General features: G+C 32.5%; 2 protein-coding genes across 2 annotated transcripts; both read right to left on the reverse strand.

Annotated features, from left to right (window-relative positions):
* Positions 1 to 2,273: 2,273 nt before the first annotated feature.
* LOC108344527 (DEAD-box ATP-dependent RNA helicase 38) lies at positions 2,274 to 8,253 on the reverse strand. Its single transcript, XM_052866898.1, has 7 exons — positions 7,959 to 8,253; positions 7,338 to 7,856; positions 5,306 to 5,371; positions 4,240 to 4,644; positions 4,023 to 4,146; positions 2,832 to 2,917; positions 2,274 to 2,710 (listed from the first exon to the last, which is right to left on the reverse strand). The coding sequence occupies exons 1-7, from the start codon at positions 8,178 to 8,180 to the stop codon at positions 2,648 to 2,650; spliced, it is 1,485 nt and encodes a 494-aa protein (XP_052722858.1). The 5' UTR covers positions 8,181 to 8,253; the 3' UTR covers positions 2,274 to 2,647.
* A 5,826-nt stretch (positions 8,254 to 14,079) lies between these two features.
* Positions 14,080 to 17,960, reverse strand: LOC108343694 (uncharacterized). The gene is made up of 2 exons (XM_017582029.2): positions 17,495 to 17,960; positions 14,080 to 16,331 (listed from the first exon to the last, which is right to left on the reverse strand). Exon 2 carries the CDS (start codon positions 16,280 to 16,282, stop codon positions 14,408 to 14,410), a length of 1,875 nt encoding a protein of 624 aa, XP_017437518.1. The 5' UTR covers positions 16,283 to 16,331; positions 17,495 to 17,960; the 3' UTR covers positions 14,080 to 14,407.
* Positions 17,961 to 25,294: the final 7,334 nt, after the last annotated feature.

Here is a 25,294-nt window from a genome sequence, read left to right on the forward strand (position 1 = left end):
GATGTGATAGTGATTATGTCATATATCTTATATTCAATTTATTTTCTATATTTATTTTTATTCAATTCAATCTTATTCTTTTTCAATGAAGCAATTTTACACCTCTCTAAATTTATACTAAATTTAATTTTTATATAAATGTTAAACTAATATTGCGAGAACCTAGAAAGGTGTATTTTAGGAGTGAAAGTGTTTTAAAATACTAAGACTCTATTATTTTAATAATAAAACGCTTTTATATAACTATAAAACTATTAAAGAGTCTCATTACTTAAAAACACTCTATTTTTCTATAAACTCTTTTATAAGAGTTTTCTCCCATTTCTCTAAGATTTCTTACAATTTGTTCACCCCTTTGAGGATTAGAGGCCATAGGATTTCTTCTTGTGACAAGCTCGTCAAGGTCAACCAATCAATTTCTTCTTTAGGGTAAGTTAGTTTTTAACCTCTTTCCTCGTCTTGTTTGTTTTATCTGGTTGAATGCAAGATTTTCCTGCTCACATGTGTTCTTGTATCATCTTTCTTGAATCCATGCTGATCAATTTCTTTGTTTGCATGGTCGGATCGTTTTGATGTTGTCTCTAGGTGTAGAAAAGGGATAATCTGCAAGTTAGGAGGTGTCTTGACTCTTTAGGGTTTGTTGAGAAGCTGTCAAAGTAAGGGAAGTTAATCCTTAATTCTTTTGTAATGTTCTTTCTATTTTAATGAATTGGATTTGTAGTGAGCATGATTAATTTTACTTGTATGGTTTGAATGTTTGATTCATGATTTTGTTGGTTTGGACTTGGTTTTGTGTGATTAAGAGGGTTTATAATATAAGTAATTGGACAAATTGGTACGAGTTTCTATGTTTAAAACTATTTTGAACCAAAGCACTAAGAAAGAAGTACTATTTTGACAATTGAGCATGTACAAGTTCCATCAGAAATACAAAATACAAGTGTTGATATATGATATGACATTAAGCAGTACTAGACTAGCATTGAGCGCTAACTTCTTTGTGCAAGTTTGGAAGCATTTTTAGCTTGAGAATGTTAAGTGTCCATCTACATCGTTGAGGGTCCTATTTTGTGAATGTTTTGGTATTAAACGACAACAAGACACTATTGAGCGCATCTTTGCACTAGATGTCTATAATATTTTAGCTCTAGGATATTGAGTGCAACGTTTTGCAAGAAGAATGACATTGTTGTTAAGCACCATAAAAGGTTTAGCATTAAGTGCTACCTCTGAGCGCCAATTTGTATGTTGGATCTATTTCTTTTTTTGGCTATTTAAAATATATTTATAATAAACTTTATGAATGCTTATGATTATTATTGTGTTTGATTAAAGTGATGATACTATTGTATACATGTATGGTAATATTCTAATACTTGAATAAAAGAATATTCTAATACTTTAATATCTATTTACATTCAAGTTGAGTAGAATGTGCTATGTGAAGAATATCATAAATCTTAGTCTATAAATTTTATCCAATCTTAATTAGCGAAGAAGCTTAATCTTATATGTGATTGGATGATAAATTTGTGACTAAGGCTTTACAAGACCTAAAAACCACCACAAGTGTACATCATCCATTCTAATATTAGGAAAATATTAGGAAATTATATAATGTGAACTAAAGAAATAAATAATGATACACATATCAGACCTAAAAACCACCACAAGTGTACACCTTCCATTCTAATGTCAGGAAATTATATCATGTGAACTAAAGAAATAAATAATGATACACATACCAAAGATATGTGAATAGTTTTATATAAAAATTTGATCTTTTTAAAAAGTCCATGTATGAAACAATGTATGTATATATTTTATTATTATAATTTATCATTTTAGATAACTATATTAATATTATATATATATATATATATATTTCTAGTCAGTATCATTAATTTTATAATATTTTTTAATAATTTTATACGAATGAAATGTTATAAGTATTTTTCTTAAAATTAACACTTTAATAAACGTTTTTAAAATATATTTCAGTAATATAATTAAAGTTCATTTAAAATAAATTTCAAAAAATTGAATAAAAAAGTGAATTTTAATAAAAATATAGCATTAGATATACTCATATAGTAATTAGGTATCCCATTTGTTACAAACGTTATTACGAATGTATTAATAATATATATACGATTATCTATATCCACGTTTTCTTTGTTAAACCCCTTTTTGTATCAGCTTTGGTTTTTTCATGTTACCGAGGTGAATTTACGTATGTTGTGATGACTTTTAAAACATAAAGTGGTCAATTATTTTTGTGACAATAATTATACATGATGATGACTTTGACGTTGTGATGCCTTAGTATCTAAGTTTACACACCTCAGTCATGCATCAGCTGTTTATATGAAAATCATAGTGGTATATTTCAGACTCAAGAAAATATGTTTGACCAGAAAAAATCTAAATTACACACACTGCAGGAAGAAATCAAGCACGACAGCAGCAGTATTGAAAACAGACCGAACAAAAACTCTCCATCCCCAAAACTTAACCATCATCCGCATGTGCTCCTGCAGAATAATCAAACCATTCATTGTTATGATCGAATTCCTTGGCCAGAATCCAGGCACATTGAGGAGAAACACAACAGTTATCGACAGCCTTCGACTTGTGCAGATTCACATCATTGCAGTAAACCAGCTTCCTTGAGAGCACCTCTATAGTCTTCAACACTTTCTGCTCGCACCTGCATCCCCAGTCACATTAACAAAATAAGTTATTTAAGATGGATATTTTCACAACTCCTTCAGAACAGATAATAAAAAATCAAATTTAGCAGAATCAGTGCTATGAATCAATTGACACACCTCAGCTACACGAGTGCCGAAGTGATTCTCAATCTTCGACATGAGCCTTTCATCCTTTTCATCACATATCAGGTTAAATACAGCCCCTGTAGGATCAAAAGAAACAAACGGATAACTTAACTATTTTATACCAGCGCTGAAAATATGATTCATAACTCGAGGAAGAATGAAGTTATGAATCACTTTCTTTGGAATAAAAGGGTAAAGCAAAAAAAAGTGCATGAAGTGATACTGTGGCCAAACAGATACATATTAAAACTTAAACACCAGTCTGACCACGGTGATCACTCAAACTAAATATCTGCTTTGTCCGGTAAGATGGAAAAAGAAAAAGAATTTAGAAGTAATAAAGTCTATAAGAACTACAGATAAATAGTCAATTTTTAAAATCTCCTTTGTCATCTGATTTTCAGGTGTCCTACCAACTCAACAGCCCACTAGCTAAAAATATTTCTAACCCCGTCAGAGTAATAATATATATTGAAACAAGTAGCACCACAAAAAAAAGGAATTAGGGGGGCTCACTTAATACCTATGAAGCACCGACTCTGACACTGACACCACTAACACAGCTAATGACCAAAATATAGGACACCGTATAACTGCTGATACACACCCACAGCAAATGCATACATGTAATATAAGCATCAGGACAAAAGTCTCAACTGAGGATTAAGATTTTCATGTTGTAAAAACAAATTTGATAAAGTTTTCCTTGCAATAACATCTTTCACAGTAGAATCTTAAATAACAAACATGTAATCTTAATAGTTAAAATAACTACTTAAGTCCTTTTTATAAGCCTAAAAAATAAGTCATTATTATTTCTAATATAGGTCGTCTTCTTTCAATTTCTTTTTGCTATTTTTAAATACAGTAGCGTCAGCCAAACCTTTTTTACAAGCCTAAAAAATAAGTCATCCATTATTTCTAATATAGGTCGTCTTCTTTCAATTTCTTTTTGCTATTTTTAAATACAGTAGCGTCAGCCAAATCATGTCAAAGAGATGTAAGCCAGCAGAAAATTGTGACACAGTTGAATAGGGTTGGACATCTAATAGAAGTGTCTGACAAGTGTTCGGCAGGGCACCACACTTTTCTACCAAGGTCTCAGTGCTTCCTAGCTTAATAATGCAACTTTAACAATTTCTTATAACTACACAAGAGTAAGCAGAGAAATCTGGAAATTACCTTTGCGCCCAAAGCGCCCAGCTCTGCCAACCCTATGCAAATACACTTCACAATCAGGCTCAGGTTCACGGGTATAGCTGGCAGTGTGTTTCATTGGAAGATCATAATTGATGACCAAATTAACCTAAATAAATATAAATAGTTAGGATGTAACCACATTTAAAAGATAAAAGGACAGACAAAAAGAGAAGAGTGGGAGAGAGAACCAACACAGTACCTGTTGCTGATCAAAGCCACGAGCAAGAAGATCAGTTGAAATAAGAACTTGAGTCAAACCATCTCTGAACTCCTTAACAATTTTCTCTCTCTCGTCATGACCAAGAGCACCTTGTATAGATGTAACCTCGTAGCCCATGTCAACAAGTGATTTATGCAACATTTGTGCACTATTTCTTGTACGCACAAATATGATGGTTTGCCCCACATTCTCTCCTATTTCAAATATGTAATCTTTTATCACTTCAATCTTCGCAAGTTCATCAGAACAGTAGACTTTATATTGCTTCACTGCATCTAAAGATAGTTCTTCTTTCTTTACAAAAAGTTTATTATGATCCTCTTTGACTGTCCTTGAAACGAAATTCTTGACGGTGTCATTAAATGTAGCAGAAAACAGAAGAACCTGGAGGTACACACAAGACCAATCAATTTTCTAGATAAAAAGAAACTCACTGCAGAAAGCTTTATTCAAATGCAGATCCAATAGTTATGTGGCTCCAAAATTGTGCAAATACAAATTGACTAGTATCAATCCATTAATATCAACCAAAAGAAGATGTAATCTTTATATCCATGTGATGTTGTTTGACTGAACAAGATATATTTCACTAGACTGTTTTCTCTTCTCGTAATATGAATGGATGGTTAACTTCATATCTTTCACACGTTATAAGAGGGCTCAAAGTGATTTAAGTTTTGCATGAACTAACGAAAAGATATGCTGAAGAATAGGTGACTATAATCACCAGTCACTATATGGATGCAGAAATTTACCACACAAGTTGAAGACGCTAAACGAATCAGAGAAACTAACACATCACTTGTAAAGTAATTGCATCAAGAAAAAATATATTATGCCGTTACTTAGCTTCCATTTGGTTTACTATAAAAAATCAATTTCACCCACTGCAGCACATGTTTCAATGTAAAATATATGGCTGAGTCTAATTGGAGCATATATCTCAGTCACGTAGACAAATATATGAAATAATTTCTTGTGCAGATGGAGAATGGAGAGATATCATGATCCATGGAAGAACAACGTGAGAGAGAATTCAACCAACCTGACAATTAGAATTGACTTTTTCTATTTCTTTCATTATCCTCAGGGAATCATCTTTAAATCCATCCTGCAACATTGAAGTTAATAACAATCAAGACATGGAATATTTACCAGCAAATTTCTATTAAAAATAAGACAAATGAACATGTAACCATATGAACATTCCCGAACCTAAAACTGTCTAATGCTCAATCTCTGGCATGCACATTTATAAACTATAAATGAATAAATCGTAAAATCAAATGATTCACTACTACTAGTTCTCTATTCCTCTATATCCATGACAAACTGACAATCTACCCTGCAACACAATTACAGCACGCATACCATTTTAAAGATAGCTTTAGCAGTTTCACTACGTAATTCTTCAATAAAATGCAGTAACAATTCCTGGAAGAACGATACAGCCATGAACAGTGCACAATAGAATACGGATCATGAAAAATGGAGGAAGGCCAAAAATCAACTTTATGATATTTGGGACAATGTATGATGGGCAAAATGCAGTAGTCAAAGAGCAGTTGAAATATACATGAATCATATGTATAAAATTTTAGTTGTATGCAACTAAAAATAAGCTGCATAAATATTGGCATAGTAACATAAAATCAACTCAACAAGTCAAGAGGGAAGATCCCCAATCTCATATTGAAACAGTGGCAACAATCCTGGCCACAAAAGTTATAATTCAGCAACACAGTAGCACAGCAGCACCTCTCAATACTATTAAACTCAAGATTCTACCAAGGTTGGAGACAGGGTGAAAACTTGTAACTCAAGGATTTCAAGAATCTATATTCCTACCTAAAATGAACAATTATACCCATAATATAATACACAATATACAATGCATGTGTATTAAAAAGAACATATATAAAGCAAATACTTGCAAAACCACTTCCTCAGACAAAAAACCCCAATATTAAACAAACGTAAATAAAAAAAATCATGATTACAATAATATCTTCAAATTAACAGAATCATATATTATTATGATTATGAGCAATTAAAGGAGAAAAACACTTAGGTCCAGTAAAAAATATCATAATTATATATTATATTATAATCGTTTTAAAAGTCACTGTAACAAGCTTTGAACAATTTTACACACACACACACACTTGGGTCCATTTAAAAACACTACGCAAATTGATGAAGAGACAAGAAAAGAAATTAATATAAAAAGAAGTTCCATTCGCAAATCAGATGAGAGAAACCTTGGGAAAAGAAGGACAAAGTGACTTTCAATTCTGTTTGCATGAAGCTCAGTTCGCAAGAGAGATACAACCAGCAGGGCCAAAGCTGCAATTGTAGTGCAGCATGGACATCCAACAGTTGCAAAAGATCTAGAACTTATGTGCATAATGGAACAAGGGTCTCATTCAAACAAGGACATAACTAAGAAGTGTTTTACCATTGGGGTTGAAAGAATTTTAGGGTTTTTTTACTGGAATTGGAAATCAAAGGGGCCCGTCCCAGAATTTTTGGGCACCTTGACTCGCTAGATTTTGTAAATCCCACTATTAGTACATGAAAGATCACATCATTCTCCCGATCCTGGTCAACTGTAATCCTACGCACAATCCAGCCCAAAGGACCTGCTCCCATGTGTAGAACATTACAACCCACAAGGTGCATTATAATTTTAACAAAACTGGCATCCCTATAGCAGCTATCAAACAGCTTTGAAGTTACCAAAATGTATGTGCTAGGGTGTCTGCATAAATATTGTCTTGATAATATACGGGTTATGCAATCATGAATTGTTATGCATGGTAAGATTACTAACTCACCAGATAATTACTTAAAAGACATATCCAGAGTGATTTCTACCTAGGTGACGGTAAAGCTGTATCAAAATTAAACTCACAAATAAATGGTCAAGAAATGTGGTTTTCTACTACTACTACTACTACTACTACTACTACTACTACTACTACTACTACTACTGTTCTCTTGTGTCTAACCTAACCAATCCTCCAATAAAGCACGGTAATAACAAGTTCAGCAAGTGGGCAACGCAATAAAATTACCTCCGCAAGCATTTGATCTGCCTCGTCAAAAACAAGAATCTTCAACCTGGCGGCCCCAAGTTTCTTGAAGCTCATCCACTTCTTGATGGTGCCAGGGGTTCCGATCACCACCTGCGCCATAATCGGCGCCCTTTTCGCGATCGAGAGCGCATTGCTATCCGTCGGCACAGCGCATTCCGACGCAATCCCGGTGTACTTCCCCATCTTGCGGAGAACCTCGATGTTCTGATTAGCCAACTCCCGAGTAGGGCAGACACAGAGAGCCTGCGGTGCCTGCACCTTGGGATCGACGCGGCTGAGCATCCCAAGCACGAAGCACGTGGTCTTCCCAGACCCGTTGTGCGCCTGCGCGATGAGGTCGCGGTGCGGCGGGTCGAGGATCATCGGCAAACTTATCGCCTGGATCTTGCTCGGCTTCTGGAACTTCATCTCCACGTAGAGCCCTTTCAGAAGCTCCGGCGAGAGGTTTAAGTCCTCGAACTTCGCAGCCGACGTGTACGGCGTTTCTCCAGAGGTAACCTGACCACATTACAAAACCCTGACATTCAATTCAAAACCCTAACCGACTGTAAACAGAGAGAACAAGAAAGAGAGAAGTGTTGTGTTGCGAGTAAAACGAACCTTTTGGATGCTAGAATCGTCGGGGTCATCCAAGAGTTTGGGAGGGTTCTCATCGTTGTCTTCGATTTTTAATGAATCAAGGTTGACGGAAGATGCTTCAGTGGCGGTGGCGGTGGAGGAGGCTTCGGTTTCTTCGTCCGCTTCGTCAGCCCATCTTTTGGTAACTGGCGGCGGAGGGTCCACCGCGGTGGTGGTGGCGGCGGCGGTGGATGGTTCTGCCATGGTTCGGAAGAAGAATGCGACGGTAGCGAATAATACAAATGTTTGGGCCGAAAAAAATAATAATAATGTGTTCCTCCAATAGTAATAATAAATATAGTGAAGGTTGCGTTCCAATGACGGTGGCCAATAATACAAATGTTTGGGCCTATGTTATATGAACATTATCCACTTTTACTTCCTGCATCTCAACAATTTATTTGCGCACCTCCAAAAACTTTTAAAATGATTTTTTTCTATTGAAAAGATTAATCTTTCTGTAACAGATTTCTAAAATTTTCAAAATAAGATTTTTTAAACAAGATTTACGGGATAAACTTTATGGAATTAAATTTTTAAAACAAAATTTCTAGAATTAAATATTTAGAACGAATGAAATATATTATGGAAAAATTTTTCAAAATAGAATTTCTAAAACATATATAATATTTTTTCAGAATATCCTTACATAAAATATATTTCAAAAAAAATCTTTTCAAAACATTTAGAATACAATTTTCAAAGCTTTCCGAATTAAGTACTTTTTTTTCGCATTCTCTTTTTGTTTTAGAGCGTTCTTCCCTTCTTCCCCCTCTTCTTCTTTCTCTGCAGCTTCAGTGGTGTGGTGTTGTACTAAAAAGAGCTTGAGTTTTTATTTTCTATTATTGTGAAGGTACATTTAGCAATTATGAGAGTGAATGAAACAACAGTCACATATTTTTGGAAGAAAAAAAGTCTTTAATTGTGTAAAGTATAATATATTTTTATTACTGCAAATATACTGCTGAAACTAAAACAATATATGTGAATAAATAAATGAAGAGAATAACTTTGTGACCGACTAGAAGGTAACCCAAAAGGAACAGAAAACATCATCCTATAGGTATGCAACACCACCACCAAGTCTGATGCCATATCAATAAGTAAGTCTAACTGTTGCTCTTGAGGACAGTCCAACTGTTGGAATTATAATGTAAAGAGCTCAGTTATGGCATATGTGTGATTCATTCTTCTCAGATGATTATACTAAGCTTGCACATGTAAGGTTGGTTGCTCTTTATGCAATGTGACAAATTGGTTTTCCAGGTAAAACTTCAATGTAAAAGTACTATAATCTGAAATGTGGGGACCAAGGGTAGCTAACCTGCAGACCCCAAAACTAAGTCAGCCCCAGTAACAGGTAATAAATACACTGGCAAGGTCAATGAATGACCTTGAATTTTGACTTCTAATTCCTTGACCAACCACTCAGGAAATAAGGCATTGTCATTTCCCACCAAAACTTGAAAATTTGGAATTGGTTCAATAAGAAACTTCAAACAATGAGCTATTCGTGATTGCAAAAAATTATCACTCGAGCCACTATCTAATAAATAACGCTTGTATTGTTATGCCATTGACAGACCCCTGAAATTTCATTGTACCCAAAGTAGAGGTTCCTTTTAAAGCATTATAAGATAAATGATGCTCTTGGGACAGATGTAATTCAATGTTATGCTCAATATTTGGAGGTTTTGGTGGTAATTCTCCAGAGTCCTCATCTTGTAAATGGAGAAGTAAATATTGTTTGTTGGGGCACCGATGGCATGGAGAAAATTTTTTATCACACGTATAGTAAAGGCCTTTTTCTATCTTAAGTTGCATCTTTGCTAGGCTTATTCTCTCAATATTGGTATTTCTGATGGTGGTGGTGGATGGAGCTATAGTAGGATTAAGAAGGAAGGGTGGTAAACTAGTGGATTTAATGGTTTAGCTTATAGGTAGGCTAGTGTTTTGGCTGTTGGGTAGGGTTAATAATGTTTGGGTTTGGAAAGGTATTTCTCTTCATACAACTTGGCCAAGGAAACAGAGCGAATAAAAGTTGAGGGCGATTGAGAAATCACATCCCTTCAAATATCTGGTTTTAAGCCTCCAATAAAACAATCTAATAAAGCTTCAGTGGTGATACCTTGCACATGATTAACCAGTGCAATGAATTAAACATAATAATCATGCACAAAAGTTGTTTGTGTTAATTTAAATAGGGAACACTCTAAGGGAGAGGGACCAAACTCCAATTCTAAGGCTCGAGTAAACGCAACCCATGAATGAAATGAATCATGACGAGTCATCATTTGATACCAAGGAACCACGTCCTTGTCCAAATGTATGACAACAATAGTTAATGATGATCGTCCGGAGTATTGTAATACGAAAAAAATTACTCTGTCGGTAAGATCCACTACAAGACATCAAACCCATCAAAGGGAAGAAAATTCAACTTACATTACGCACGTGAAACGGTGGGGAAGGGTTTGCGGATTTATGCTACAACAATGTATCAACAACAGACTCCAGGGTCTCAAATCTAGTGCCATGTTCTATATCCCGTGTCTCCATTACTTTTAGGATTCTCTTTACATCAACAGTTAGTTCTTTAAGGTGAGTATTCTCAACCATGACAATGAAAACACCAATGTAACAATACCAATGTACTAGGAAATTTTCAACCACACCAGAAAGGAATTAATAAGTAAGGATAAAAGAAACTTCTCTCAATGGTATTAAAATTTAATGCTCATAAAACATAAGAGTGTTATCAGCCATTTCCATAGCTGTATAGAGCAAATGATGTAAGAAAAACAAAGTGACCCAACCGAAAGAGAAAATGCAATGAGAAAGCAAAACATAAATCAATTCCCTCCTCTTTTGCTTAACCAAAAGAATACAAAGACTAGATCTTTAGACCAATAAAAATCCTCCAGCCTAGAGTTAGTTATTTTGTTTCTTGTACCCCTCCTTAATCCCTCATTAGTGGGATTTGTTGTCAAGTGTCTTTGGTGATTTGTATCTTCAGTTGACCTTTTTGTTCCCGCTATACTTGTTACACAGCTTGAGTTCTGACATAATTGCAGATCTCAATGCAGAAATTTCCAAATTTTATGTTAATGGAATTGAAATTCGTCCTTTGAAAAAAAAAACTAATTATTCTGGATATAAATGGGTTGTTAACTGATGTAGTTTCTCCTCCTCCGGAAGATCACGAGGCTGATATAACCATTGAAGGGAAGGCAAGTAAGAATTGTTTTGTTCTTTGTTTTTATGGATCTGGTTTATTCTTATGCTAATTTTGATTAGGTTTGAATTTGATTTCAGTATTCAAGAGACCATTTTATCTCAATTTTCTGAAGTTTTGCTTCGAAAATTTTGAAGTTGGCATATGGTCTTCAAGACTGGAGTACTCTTCTAACTACCTTTGGCATAAAGAGTATTCCAATTTTGAAGACCATATGCCAACTTCAAAATTTTTGAAGCAAAACTTCAGAAAATCGAGATAAGATGGTCTCTTGAATACTGAAATCAAATTCAAACCTAATCAAAATTAGCATAAGAATAAACTAAATTCATAAAAATAAAACAATTTTTACTTGTCCTTCCCTAAATGATTATATCAGTTTCGTGATTCTTTAGAGAGGAGAAACTACATAAGCTAACAATCCATTTATATATAGAATAATTAGTCTTTTCTTCAAAAGACGAATTTCAACTCCATTCACATAAATTTGGAAATTTCTGCACTGAGATCTGCAATTACGTCAGCCACTAGTCTTTTCTTCGTCTTTTTTTTCTTCGGCTTCCTCAGTTTTCTCAGTACTCACGATATTTCCTTTGAGATCCATTATGTTATTTTTCTCTTACAAACACAGGCAACAATAATATTATTAAAATAAGTTACTAGAAAATTTACAGAGAAAAATACAAATCATTCCAAACCTTAGTATTGTTATTTTTACAGTTTCCTCTCTTTTATATCAATGGCTTTATGAATGTTCAGAAAATTACTTTTTTTTTCTAAGACCCATATTCAGGAAAGATGAAACAAATCAACAAAAGAATCAACATGAGTCAACATTAGCAAAACAGATAAAAATGCTAATCAAGAACAGATAAAAACAAACAAACAAAAAGAGTTTCTTGTTATTAGATATTTTCATGTATTTGTACACATTTTACAATTTTACCTTTCCTATCATGTGATCACCACAACACAACACTTCACTTTGCTCAAAAAAAATTAGAACACACATATGCCACTACATTTTCGTCCTCCATTATTTTATTTTCCTCTTATCTCATTTTTACTAGCACAACAAGCACCACCACAACAAACAGGTTAGCATCAATCATTTCCCTACACAACCTGATATAATTATGAAAAATTGGAACACACCAATCATACAACACTTCACTTTGTTTAAGGTAAGTATTTTCTGCCTTCCTAGACTACTTCTCCAATAATTGTGTTATTCTTGATCATTAAACTAAATGCATCAGTTCGATAGGTTGACTAGAAAAAAATAATACTTGATTGGCCAACTCATCCATCCCGCCAGTCCCATGAGTTTTAATATAAGAGATTTTTATGTTTTCAAAAGTTGAGAATAAAGATCAAGAATTTCAATTATTTTTTGAAACATATCAATTATTAGAATTCTTTATAAACAAAAAATATATTGTATATGAATCACTTACATATTCTGCTGAATTATATATATCTGCGAGATTAATTTGGAAAAATAATAGAAATATACAAAACAAACTATTTTTTGTTGGAAACATTCCTCTAATAAATTTTGTGCAAACTTTTATAGTAAATGAAATATATAGAATAGTACATTTTAATTTCACTACATTTTAAATTGAAGTCGGGCAAGATGACACAATTTTAGTTTAATTTTAGTAAAAATCGTATTAGATTAACACTACTTCGATTTAGAATACTATGACTAAAAAGCATGTCATCTTGGTACAATTTGAACTTTAATTTATTTTGTAAGAGGTTATTTAATTTTTATATCGAAAAGCCAATAATTAGATAGTATATTTTGAAGAAGAAATATTAATATATTTTCTAAATTGTCAATTCCATGGAAATGATACTAATAAAAAATTAAACATACTGTAAATAGTACTGAAAAGGCTATTAGTTATTAGAAATAAACATCTTGTTCAATAGAGATATGGAATACACAAAGAGATGAGAATCAACTTTTACCACAATTAAACAATTTTTTCCATTAGATAATTTAATATCAAAGTATGTATGAATATACAAGCCATGCATTATTTAAGATAGTTTATTTTGGGGTTAACCGACAATTTAAGCTAAAGGTTTCTATGAACATAAACACATAAAAAAAGAAAGCCCTACCTAGGATTCAATAGTCAACCAATTTTAAAATGGACATGATTAGCTAAATCTTCAAGCAATGTGCAAAAATTAGTAGATAGTTGATATCAATGCTATATTTTATTTTCTTTAACCGCGTTCTATAAGAAGTTTTTTTTTAAGTCATTTTAATAAAGATTTAAAAAAAAAGTTAATCTTTTCTTTTTAATTTTCTCTACTAAAATTTCTTATAGAAAAGATTATTCAGACATAACCTTGAATTTGAGGCTCTCTTTCTGGAAAAAAAATATTCCAACCATGATCTGTTTTACAACACAGTAGCTGCTTCCTAAGTTAGAATAATGTCTCATACACAGCAGGAATCATAGGTGATAGACTTTTTTCCAGTTTTTTTATGTGGTGGAGAATGACTTTCTTTTGTGGGAAACAAAATTATCAAAGTGATGGGAAAAAGATGCCAATGTGCACAAAGACAATGATATCAACTTCATTCAGGCACAAACAGAATCACCATATTTTCTCCATGTTGGTAATTTATAAGAAAGCAGAATTTACTTAATAAGAAACAAGAATGAACAGAAAATGTATCAAATTCACACACTAATTAGTTAACTGGATGATAACAGCAGATTTAAGAGATAATTGTTTTACAAAAAACAAATGTCCAATACTGACAACTCTTACTTTGATATGAACAACATCAAAGAAGTAACAGAAATTTTCACAAGTTCAAAGCAAGTTGGCTTTCCAGGCTAAAAATACAAAGACACTGGCATCACTGTCTGATATTTTATTCAAAATTAGAAGATACAAATCATTCACAACAGGTATGGATTTCCAAAGCAGAATGAAACAAAAAGTATATGATGCAAGTTAAGGTAAGTTTGACAACACAAAAAACCCCCTTCAAACTCTACATGCAGAGTTTCTAAAGACAATTCAAGGCAAATCTATCTCTACTTTCTGCAGTACCTTCAGCTTGTAGGCCTCACAATAACTACTCCCAAAGCTAAGGTTTATTTTCCTATCATTTCTTTACAAAACAAGTGAAAAAGCTAGAAAATGTCTACTCCAGATTTTGTCAGCTGAGTGTGTTTGCAGAAGGTTTTTTCTCTTGAAGAGAGATCACAGTTTCAAAGGCACCAACCAATGCTTTAACCTTGCTCTTACGAGTTTCGGCTAGTTTACTTGCTGTTTCCTCAATTACATTATTGAATAGTCCCTGTGCATCTTTCTTGTCCTGCATATCTTGATGTCTTAAAATAACCTTCTCTGGAGCAGTTGCAACATCATTGCTGTCAGCACAGGTTTCGTGTCTTTCAAAGCTTTTCCGGGTGTCAACCTTAACATTGACCCTCCCACCCAACCCTTTTGCTCTCCGAAACTTAATCCTCCTTGGACTACTTATCTCAGTTTGATTTTCAACCACTTTTCCCCTTCTGAACTTCAATTTTACCATTTTGTTGTCCTTGTTTTTGGAATATGCCACCCCATTCTTTGTGCTCTTGCTTTTCCTCTCGTCTTCCAATGTCTTCTCCTTTTCTATGCATTCAACTTCATGGTTTCCTGAGAAAGAATCCTGCTCATCCTGCTCATATTCACTAGTTGTATATTCAGATTCCTCTTGGTCTCCTTCGGAAAAGGATTTGGAAATTGAGGATATTGATGACTTAGGTGATAACAACTGAGGGACGTATGATTCATCATCATAGTTTTCATTCTGATCAGATTGCAAAGGTTTGTTTTCACTTTCCATCTTGATGACATACAAAGTCTTTTCCTCTACCTCGTTGTTGTCGTCTTCCTTGTGCTCAACCCTTTTGGCAGTCTGCTGATGCTTAAGGTTAGATGCAATTTTCAGGCTCTTCAGCTTTCTTGAATTTACACTTGCAACTCTTCTGAGGGAAGCTCTGGGGGATAACAAAGCCTTCTGAGGTGCAATCAGTTTTTTTGAACCTTCTTTGGAGGACTTGGCCCCCTTTTCCAACTTGATCTTATTATATATTTGGCCATCATTGCCATCTGAGGTATTCATAGAAGATATTCGCTTCTTTCTAGCACTGCTTAAATTTAAAGAAGGCACACGTTTTTCAAATGACTTTGATTCTTTACCTTTGAGAGAAGATAACTGTGAAGTTTTCACCACATAGGAAGATGGTTTTGATGAAGTTTTGACCTTGGAGATTGGTTTTGATGGATTCCCTATCTCATTGAAAGTAGGTTTTAATGGAGAGTCCATCTTATTGGCCATTGATTCTGATGGAACTTCCACCTTCCTCGAAGTTGATTTTGATGGAGCTTCCACTTTCCTAGAAGTTGGTTTTGATGGAGAATCCACTTTCCTAGATGTTGATTTTGATGGAGTTCCAACCTTTTTGGAAGCAGACTTTGATGGAGATTGGACCTCCTTCATTGAAGAAATTTCTTGTTTTGTTGAAGGAGATGTAAGGGACCTCACGACTGATGGTTTAACCTTGGCCAACCACAATTTTCTCTGGTTCACAATAACTTCGTTTCCTGATTCCTTTGGGCTGTCAAATGACTTTGTTATCAGCTTCTGCTTAGAAGTGGCTGATGTATCAGAAATCATCTTGGAATCAACTGATTCTTTCAGTTTTCTTGTTGACACCTTTGTCAGCTTGGAATCTACGGATGCACTGAGCCTAGCAACTGATATCGCTGTTATCCCACCAACACCACCTTCTAAACTTTGATGAAGCTGTTTTCTCCTAGCTCTATAAGGTATAGAGCGTCTTTCCTTCATTTCTTGTTCATGTTTCTTCCCATATTTGCAAAAATCATGACAAGAACCGGTTGAAGCTCTGAGATAATTAGGAACAACTTTTTCAACACTGCTTCCAGAACTAGCTTTGTCAGGTAAATGCCTTCTTTTTTCAACCACGGGTGAGTTAGTCACTTCTGGGGTCGCTGGTAATTCTCCACTTTCATTGGCCATCTTGGAGATGAGATGAGCTAATGAGCAGAACAAGATTCAGACAACAATCCTGAAACAAAACAAAAAAGAAAACCAATGTTAAATACAGCTTATACATATAGAACAGAGTGTTAAGCAATGGTGGATTCAAACTGCAAATACAAAACAAAAGCACATTCAATATTTCAGTATAACTAAGTTCAGAAACAAGAACAAACCACTTATGGTAGAAAGGAACGAAAATGCTTGTTCAAAGTTGTAGAGAGAAAGAATTTGCTTTTTAAAACCGATCTCAGTTTAGAGAAATTCTTTCCAAAACACAAATTACTGATCTCGTTTGAATTCAAACTTATAATCCGTGTCATCAAATGGAAATGCACAAAAGAAAAAACTTTTATACTGTTTCAAATCTGATTTTCTTCATTCGATCCACAATAATACACTCTCTTTTATCACTGTAAAATAAAATGTATGAAACTATTAATGTAACAGGAACCAACCAGACAGCAACAAACAGAGAAAGGAAAAGAAGTCATCAAACAACCAAAAAGAAAAATCATGATGCCCTAGCAGGCAAACTACTGTTTCTCAAGCAAACTTCAATGAAACACATTTTCATGTCTTGTAAACATAGGTAACTAAGACTACTTGTAATAATTGAGAAACAGTAAGCTCTGCCATTAACTGATCCTTTATAAAAAGAAGACACTCATCAAGCAAGCACATTAACCGAGCAACCAATCATCTAAGCAAATCAATGAAGAATTAGAAATGCAACAAAATTCACCCGGGTGCTGAGAATCACATAATAATTCAATCAAAATCAAACGCAGCAGAATATTCATCCAAAAGCAAAACCATCACCAGATATTTATTTTGTTCAGCAAAAGTCACAACCAAACATCATAAAAAACACATTGAAAAACTTAATGGTGAAGAAAACTTCTTTCACACACCACCACCATCAACGATCATCTTGAAACCGTATTTTGGAATCACGAGATGAAAATCAATTTTCTTTGTATGAAAATTAAAAATCAATATAAAAAGGCACCCCAGACGAAAACCAATCCAATACAACAGAAAAAAAAAACCGAATCAAGGGAGATTCAGAAATCCCATTTCAATCCACCAAAGATCAAATTTTCCAACAGACCCATTGGCATTTAGAGGATAACAAACACGACCAAGATGATGAATTTTTATTAGGCAGGTGTAGGAGAACAAGCATACCTTGTTGTTTTCTGAGAAACAAAGGGTGGCTCTGAACAAGAAAAGAGAAAGAGAAAAAGGGAATAAAAAGAAAGTGAATAAGAAGATGAAGAAGAAAGGAGATGGGACCACTGGGAACAGAACGTGCAAGCAAGTTTTTTTTTTCTTCTCTCCTGTTGTTTCTGATTCGGGTTGCGTGTCTTCTCACTGCCTTGGTTTGTTACAGAATCCAAAGAGAGAGAAACAGAGAGAGACAGAAAGAGAATTGAAAGGTTCAATTTTTTTGCATTATTTTTCGGTCTTGGCCGAAATAAAACAAACGATGAGATTAGCAAAGTGTAATAAGAAATTCAACAATAAAGAACAGGAATCAGAGGGAGCATTAAGAAACTTGAGAATGGCTGGTTGGTGGGTAGGTTGGTGAAAACCTTAAAATGGTATCTGAAATTTGCTCTGTAAAAGATCACCAACGAGAAAGAAAACAATGATGAAACATTGGTATTTTTTTAAACCTATAAAAATGCTACCTTTTTCAATACTCTGTTTCCTCTTTTGAACGATTTGTGTGCTAAAAAGTGAAATAACAAAAACTGATTTTGCTTATTTTTGATAAATTTTGAGAATTGTTCAAATTACTTCAAGTCAAAGGCAAATTCAGTTTAACTCGTGTGTTGACCGAAGTTTGTGCCACCACCTAAGTGCAATAAGGTCAAAATGCAACTCCATTTTTAGTGTATTTCCTATTTTAAGCATTTTTTAGTAATATTCAATAATAAAAAAACAATTTAACATCAATATATTTAGCTCAACATGACACATCAATTCAAAGAAAACTTCACTCCAACTCATCATGTGAAGAACATATGGTTAATTTCACCTCCTAAATACTACAATCGAGTTCACCTTAAACAAGGTGGAATTATATCATAAACAAAACTATTTTTTTCATTAATCTTCTGTATGTTTCTAAATTAATATTATTCATACATGTAGAAACTGAGAAAGGTAATTTTGTTTAGATTAAGTGATTTATAAAATATTGTGAGTAATAATTTATAAATAAATACTTGAGAAATTTTTCCTAACTTAAATATTTTAAGAAAATTATAATCAATTAAGTTTTAGATATAATATAACTAATATAAAATATTAATTATTTAGATTTCAAAGTCATTGAGTCAATTTGTGTATCTAATATATTGTCTTTTGTAAGAGTTTGGAAAATGAACACTGTAACCCACCTGTTAAATCAAAATTAATGCACCAAAACCCTGCTCAGACCATTTAAAACGCACTCCCAAACTCTGCACACTGATGTCAGGTGTCAAGAATGGAACGTTCGAAAATCAGTAGTGGAAGACAGGTGTCCGTATGAGAGTGCGCGTTCGTTTTGCCTGGGAAAGAAAAATGATTTTTCTGAAACACTTCTTCTCACTCTCTGCATGCACCCTTCTTCCTCCTGAAACCATCTGATTTTTCATTTTTCTCATCCTTCTCTCTAAAAAGCTTTCATCTTCTCTCTACTGTAACTCATTACTCTTTTCTCCGATCCACATTCAGAAACCGTAGGATCATTCCCTGAGTCGTGAGCTTCAATTTGGACCGAACAGTTTCAGAATCTGAAGCTGGTAAGTTTCTTCCCTTAGCTGTTCGTTCTTAGGTTTCATGCAAAACCAAGTTTTGGCTGCATGCAAGGGTATAGTCTAAGTATTTCGATTTTCATGTGTTTAGATTAAGTTGGAATTGTTAAGTGATCATGTGGATAGAAAGCTGTAAGCGGACGAACCAAAACCTTGCATATAGAACGTTTCAGTCACGAATCCGGGTAAGGGAAGCTTATTTGATTTAATTCATATTTTGTGTTTTGTGTGAACGATCGCTGTTTAATTTAACGAATATGGTGTATGTTGGTTGACCTGTATGATAACGTTTGATATTTTATGTATGTGAAAATGATTTATCACTTTGAAGTATGAAGGAATAATGTGAATTCTAAAGTATGTAAATTGATATTTGATATGAATTTATAAAGTATGATCTGATATGTTGAATCTTGAGTTATAAATAGACGAAAATCTGAAATATGGAATTCACACTATGATAATGTACGTTCGTTATCGAACGGTCATTTACCGTTCGGTTTTCTAGTAAACTGTTAAAAATGGAATTCTTTCATTTGGAAAGAACTCTGTCGAGAACGAGCGTCCTCCTGTAAAATACTAGGTTTGAACGATTGGCTCAGCCTAGAGGTATCCGTATGTCTGAAATAAAATAATAATATATTTATACCCTCGTACTTTAAAAGAAAAATAAGTAGCGCTCGGTCTTATACCTAGCGTTCGTAATAAGTAGCGCTCGGTCCTACACCTAGCGTTCGCCCAAATTAGTGCTCGGTCTTATACTAAGCGCTCGTACTATCGTATAATCAACCTTGATAAAATAACGTTCATTCAACTATAATTATATTTCCCTTTTTCCCATGTTCAGTCATTTACTGGCATCGGACTTTCGTATGTGAATTATTCCAAAGATAGTTCTCAACATTCTTGGTTATTCTTCTTACATTGGATCCGGTCAAAAATCTCCATAATGGAATTATTCTTTAAGTACGAGTGTGAGCTCAAACGAGTCAGTTCATTTAACTGACTCACGTGGAAATTAACGTTCGTCACAGATTTCCTTAGTTCATTCGGTTCTTTGTATCTACAAGTACTTCTCTTAGTCTTATTCTATTCTGAACAAGAAAATCATTGGTATCATTCTTATCGTTCGTCCTCGTCCTTCAGAGGGCTGGACGTTCGTTATTTTATGTCCATGTAACTAATGAGGAAGATAGTAATAAAGTAAAGGATTATAAAGGATGAACATTTTATGGAATGAATATACGATTATGGAATTTGAACGAGAGTTCCGGGGAGGAACGACTCATGTATTGAATATTGGAATTGGTAAAGTATAACTGTGGTTATGCTAATGCTGGCTGTTCATCCTGATGTTCCGTGAGTACTCGTCCTCACGTAGAGGGGGTAGGTCATGTGTGGGAACGGCAGGAGACCCTAGTCCTTAGGGGTACTTTGGATAGGGCTAACCTCGGGTAGCAGCTGATGTGATTATTCCAGTTACTACATCACCCGGGTGTAAGGATGCCTGTAGCTACGCAGATTCATACAGTCTGGACGATCCGTCTAGTGATAGATTTCGTATGATTATACATGTTGAACTATATGCATGTGTGTTGATTGAAATGTTAAATTTATATGTTGGTGTATGAATTAAATTTCATAAGCTTACCCTTCGTTTTTCCTTGTGTTGTCTCTCGTCCTTGTACGTCCGTCCTGTCATTGCAATGATCACTGTGTGACTGTTAATTGTAATTAATTCTAATTTATGGTTATTACTGTATTTTGGGATGTTACATCTTTTCAAGTCTAGATATCATATTTTGTCTTTAAAAATCAATTTAAAATGTAGAAAGAAAAAAATATCTAATTTGTCTTTATTGATATACTAAAATAATAATAAATACTTTAAAATAAAAACGATTAAAATATAGAATGATTGCGATTTATGAACTTTAATTGTAATTTATGAATTTTAATTCAACTTTCCAATTTAGTGGTGCAAAAGTATGTGTGGGATTGTCAACCTAATGAAAATTATAGAATGAAGGGTTTTGGACATTAAGTACTATGCCACGTCTTAATTGAATTTCCCTTTCAATTTAAAAGTGGGTTTCTTTGTATCTTTCACAATTTTTATGAAAAAAAATAATATTTCCAAAACAATATGCTCATCACGTTTCACAAAGCCTTTTTAAGATTCAAGATACAACAATCAAAATGGTTATATTTTTATAAATAATTAATAATGTTTTTCTATATATATATATATCTCTTTGACTACAATCTTATGAGACCTAGGTGAATATACAATGAACACAAAAATTTAATTCATCACATCACACATGATTAGTAATTTTTAATGCATTTAAATTTTTTCTAATAAATAATAATTTTTGTTTGTCTTTTGTTATGGGTTTCTTGAATTGTGAAATTAAAAATTAATGTAATTTAGAGTTGTCTTTTTATGAAATTTTTTGTATAGGAATGTAATCGAAAATATCATATAATACAAATAAAACACAATTAAGTTTTTTTATTTGACTAATAACTTATGAAAAAAAATTCAACTTGAATGAACTTTGAAGTAAGTTAAGTATTTTTACCAAAATTATAAAAATATTAAAAGTTGGAAATGTCAATAAAACAATTCAATCATGATAACATTACATTTATACTTAATTTTATAATAGAAAAAAAAATGGATATAGACTATATGCATTATGTAGAAAATTCTAAATACAAGTTTAACATCAATGAAAACTGGTCGAAAAGAAATTGAGGAAAGTAAATGTTAAAATTAAAAATTTAAAACAATTTAAATAGACTTAAGGAATAAACTATAGTGTAAAATAAGAACAATAAATTCTTACAGAATATTTGTCAATAAAAAATTTAATTCAATTTTTATATACACGCATTTTTGGTATTGTTGTTTTATTTAATGTGACTTATATACCACATTTTATAAAAGTTTCACTTGTATTTAAAAAAAAAACAAGTCAACTTAATATTTTTAATCTTCATGTAACTTCTACTTTGATAACATATTTGTCTCAATTTATAATTTTTCTTTCAACATATAATGACTTTCTCAATCTTTTAAAATTTATTTTTATTAATAGTATAAAATATTTTTCTTTACCAACGCATTTTATTTTACCCCATCTTAAACATTTTGATATTTTACAGTATTTATAATTTTAGATGTTTGAAAGGTCAAAAAATAATATCAAGAAATCAATTAAAATCTTAGGTGAATATACCTTGAGTAATTACATTCCATCTAGAAATTATTTAATTAATTATTTTAAACCATTGAAATTTCTCAGTTTTTGACTTTTAGAAAGAAAAAAAATTACCTTTTGGTGGGCACTGATTCCACTGGTGGGGCCTACTTTCTGGGTTGGTCCAAATTTGTTGAACTTATGGAGGACTTTTGCTATTAAATATTTATGTCATCAAATATTAACTATTTATAATATATAATTTTCTAAAATCACAATAACATAAGTTATCCTTATTTATTTGTTCCAGTTGGTTTTGATTTATGTCTGATGCCATATTAACTAGAGTCACAACACAACCTTTGAAATATTGTGTCGGTTTATGTTTTTTATAAAGTAAAAATTTATTATGATTTTTATATATTTTTTATCAATTTTTTTATTAATAAAAGTTTTGACAGAAAAGTGACTTGTAAAAAGATGTCATAAGTACCTTTTTTTTTCTCTATTTAATCTTTATTTGTTTCTCTATTTAAAATGACATATTTTATTTCACCGATTGGGATTTATGAAGTTTGGGACATGAAGGTACAGTGTGGTTGCAGGGTCCATGACAGACAAATTAACTTTAATACATTAATGATTTAATTATTACTTTTTAGTATTTTATTCACTGTTAACGTAAACTGAACTTTTTTAGGTCACAGTAAATTGAGAAAAAACAATTCTGAAAATATATTTAAATCATAAATTTTAATTTATTTAATCAATTAATGAAACATTAAAACATTAAAAGAATAATTATAAAAAATGAACTGCTAAAATAAAACAGTACTCTGTGCTTTCATTAATACTTTGCGTGTCGTGGCCGAAGGATCGGTTATAAATATACATTCTTAATTATAGCATTAATGGCCCGCAAAATTTATATAGATTTTGATTTATATTATTATAATTTAAATAACATTCAATCTTCATTATCAATTAAATAAAAAATCTAATTGTATTGATTCTAAATACTTTTACTTGATTTAATTATATTTATCCTGAAATGCCCCAATTACTTTATCAAGTAAATTAAAAAATAATATTGGTATGCTTATTAATTTGATAATTTTACACTGAGATTCAAATTTCAACTTTTTAAATTAGAATGGACTAAATCTAGGTAATAATATTTAAGAGGAATATAGAAACGAATAAAAGCCTATAGTATACTATAGTCAATATAATAAAAGATATACTAACTTATGAAGAAAAAAGTAATACTCTTTAAATCCACGATGAAATATAATTTGAAATTTTAGACATTTTTTTTCATGTAGGGTCAAAAAGAAATTTTCTTTAAGCATGCTTAAGATTTTATTTACCCCAAAGTATTCCATTAATTCACCCTCATGCATTTATTTGATAAAGAATTTTCTATATGAACTTTGAAAAATTCAAATTTTATCTTATTTGAAAAGATACACATGATTCACATAGAATTTTTTTTGAGACTTGTGTAAATGATGGAGAATTTAGAATCTCTTTTTTAGGTTGTATATAATTTTAATCCTCTCACGTCTTTGGATTTAATACTTCTTTCTATTTCTTTTGATTTTGTTTACAAAGAATAGATATCTAAATCACAATTCATCAAAGATTTTCATGAGAGGGTTAAAACAAAAATTCAACAACAATATGTGAGATATGAAAAATATCACAATAAGGAGAGAAAATAAATTTATCTTAAAAGGAGGGGATTTCGTTTGATTTCATCTTAAAAAAGAAGATTTTCCAATCTTTTTGAGAAATATGGTGTACATACTACTTTTAATGTATCTGACCTTCGACCTTTTGTAGAGGATGTTGATGTTGAAGAAGACTTTACATATTTGAGGAAAAATCCTTCTCAAGAGGGAAGAGATGATGAGTTGAGTCCAGCCAATTAACCAATTACAAGGGGTATGATTAGGAGGATGCAAGAAGAATTAAAGGATGAGCCACCAAAGAGAAGTAGAACATGACAAACTAAGTTATCTTTAAAAGCAGCGGATCGCCTAACGAGTGCTTAGGCACACCGAGCGAGGCAATTGCCCAGCAGCCCATGTGTATGCCCAACGTCAGCGTCCAACAACCAATGCCCACGTTTTCTTTGCTTTTCCACATATGTTAAATCCATTAAATGTGCTTTTCCATGTGACATTTGATCCACATATCACGACTGATGAACAACCATGCATAATAGGCACGATTAAAGGGCTAAATTCCTTATAAAATTAGCACCCTATACCATGTATGAGACAATTTTGATTATAGTATTGACATGATATTGAGATCACTCCAACTTCTTTTTCTCTGCTTGAAAGTCATGGCTTGAGAGACCTTAAGCCTCCTTCCATAACTAGGCAACCTCACCTAGTCCGAATCCACCATAAGCACCACTTCTTCTATCCATCAGCTCATATACTTTGATCTTCTTTTATTATCATTCATTTTTACATGTCCATTTGCTGCTATATGATAGATATCGGCTCAAGCATCAGAAATATGAAATCATCATGACTCGAAGTAGTTTTCTTCTATTTATTGTAATTATTATGTATAAGAGTTTTCTAAAACTCTAAGTTATTTTTAGTTGTTTTTTATACATTTTATTTTTACAATTTTGGAGATAACTATATTAATTCTATATAATATATATATATATATATATATATATATATATATATATATTTTGAGACAATCTATTTTATTTTACAAATTTTATAATATCTTATTTTTATAAGTGGTAAGGTATTAAAAATTATATGAGCATTATACTAAATTTTGATAAAAAAATTTCACTTAAAATAGTTTGATAAGATTAAATAAGATTAGGTTTAATGTCTTCATAAGTTTCTACTTTTGTCTAGAATTTCAAATAGGACACTTTCTTTTTTGGCGTCTCAATTGAGTCTTTATTTTTGTAAAATTTGAGCAATTAAAGGTCT

Source organism: Vigna angularis, chromosome 8 (genome assembly GCF_016808095.1).
Source record: "Vigna angularis cultivar LongXiaoDou No.4 chromosome 8, ASM1680809v1, whole genome shotgun sequence".
NCBI classification, from domain to species: Eukaryota; Viridiplantae; Streptophyta; class Magnoliopsida; order Fabales; family Fabaceae; genus Vigna; species Vigna angularis.

Coding starts and splice junctions, on each gene's coding strand:
- LOC108344527 (XM_052866898.1), bottom strand. CDS start 8,180: ATGGCAGAACCATCCACCGCCGCCGCCACCACCACCGCGGTGGACCCT. Junction 4,147..4,239: donor GTGGCTTTGATCAGCAACAG/GTACTGTGTTGG, acceptor ATATTTATTTAG/GTTAATTTGGTCATCAATTA. Junction 2,711..2,831: donor TCGGCACTCGTGTAGCTGAG/GTGTGTCAATTG, acceptor CTGGGGATGCAG/GTGCGAGCAGAAAGTGTTGA.
- LOC108343694 (XM_017582029.2), bottom strand. CDS start 16,282: ATGGCCAATGAAAGTGGAGAATTACCAGCGACCCCAGAAGTGACTAAC.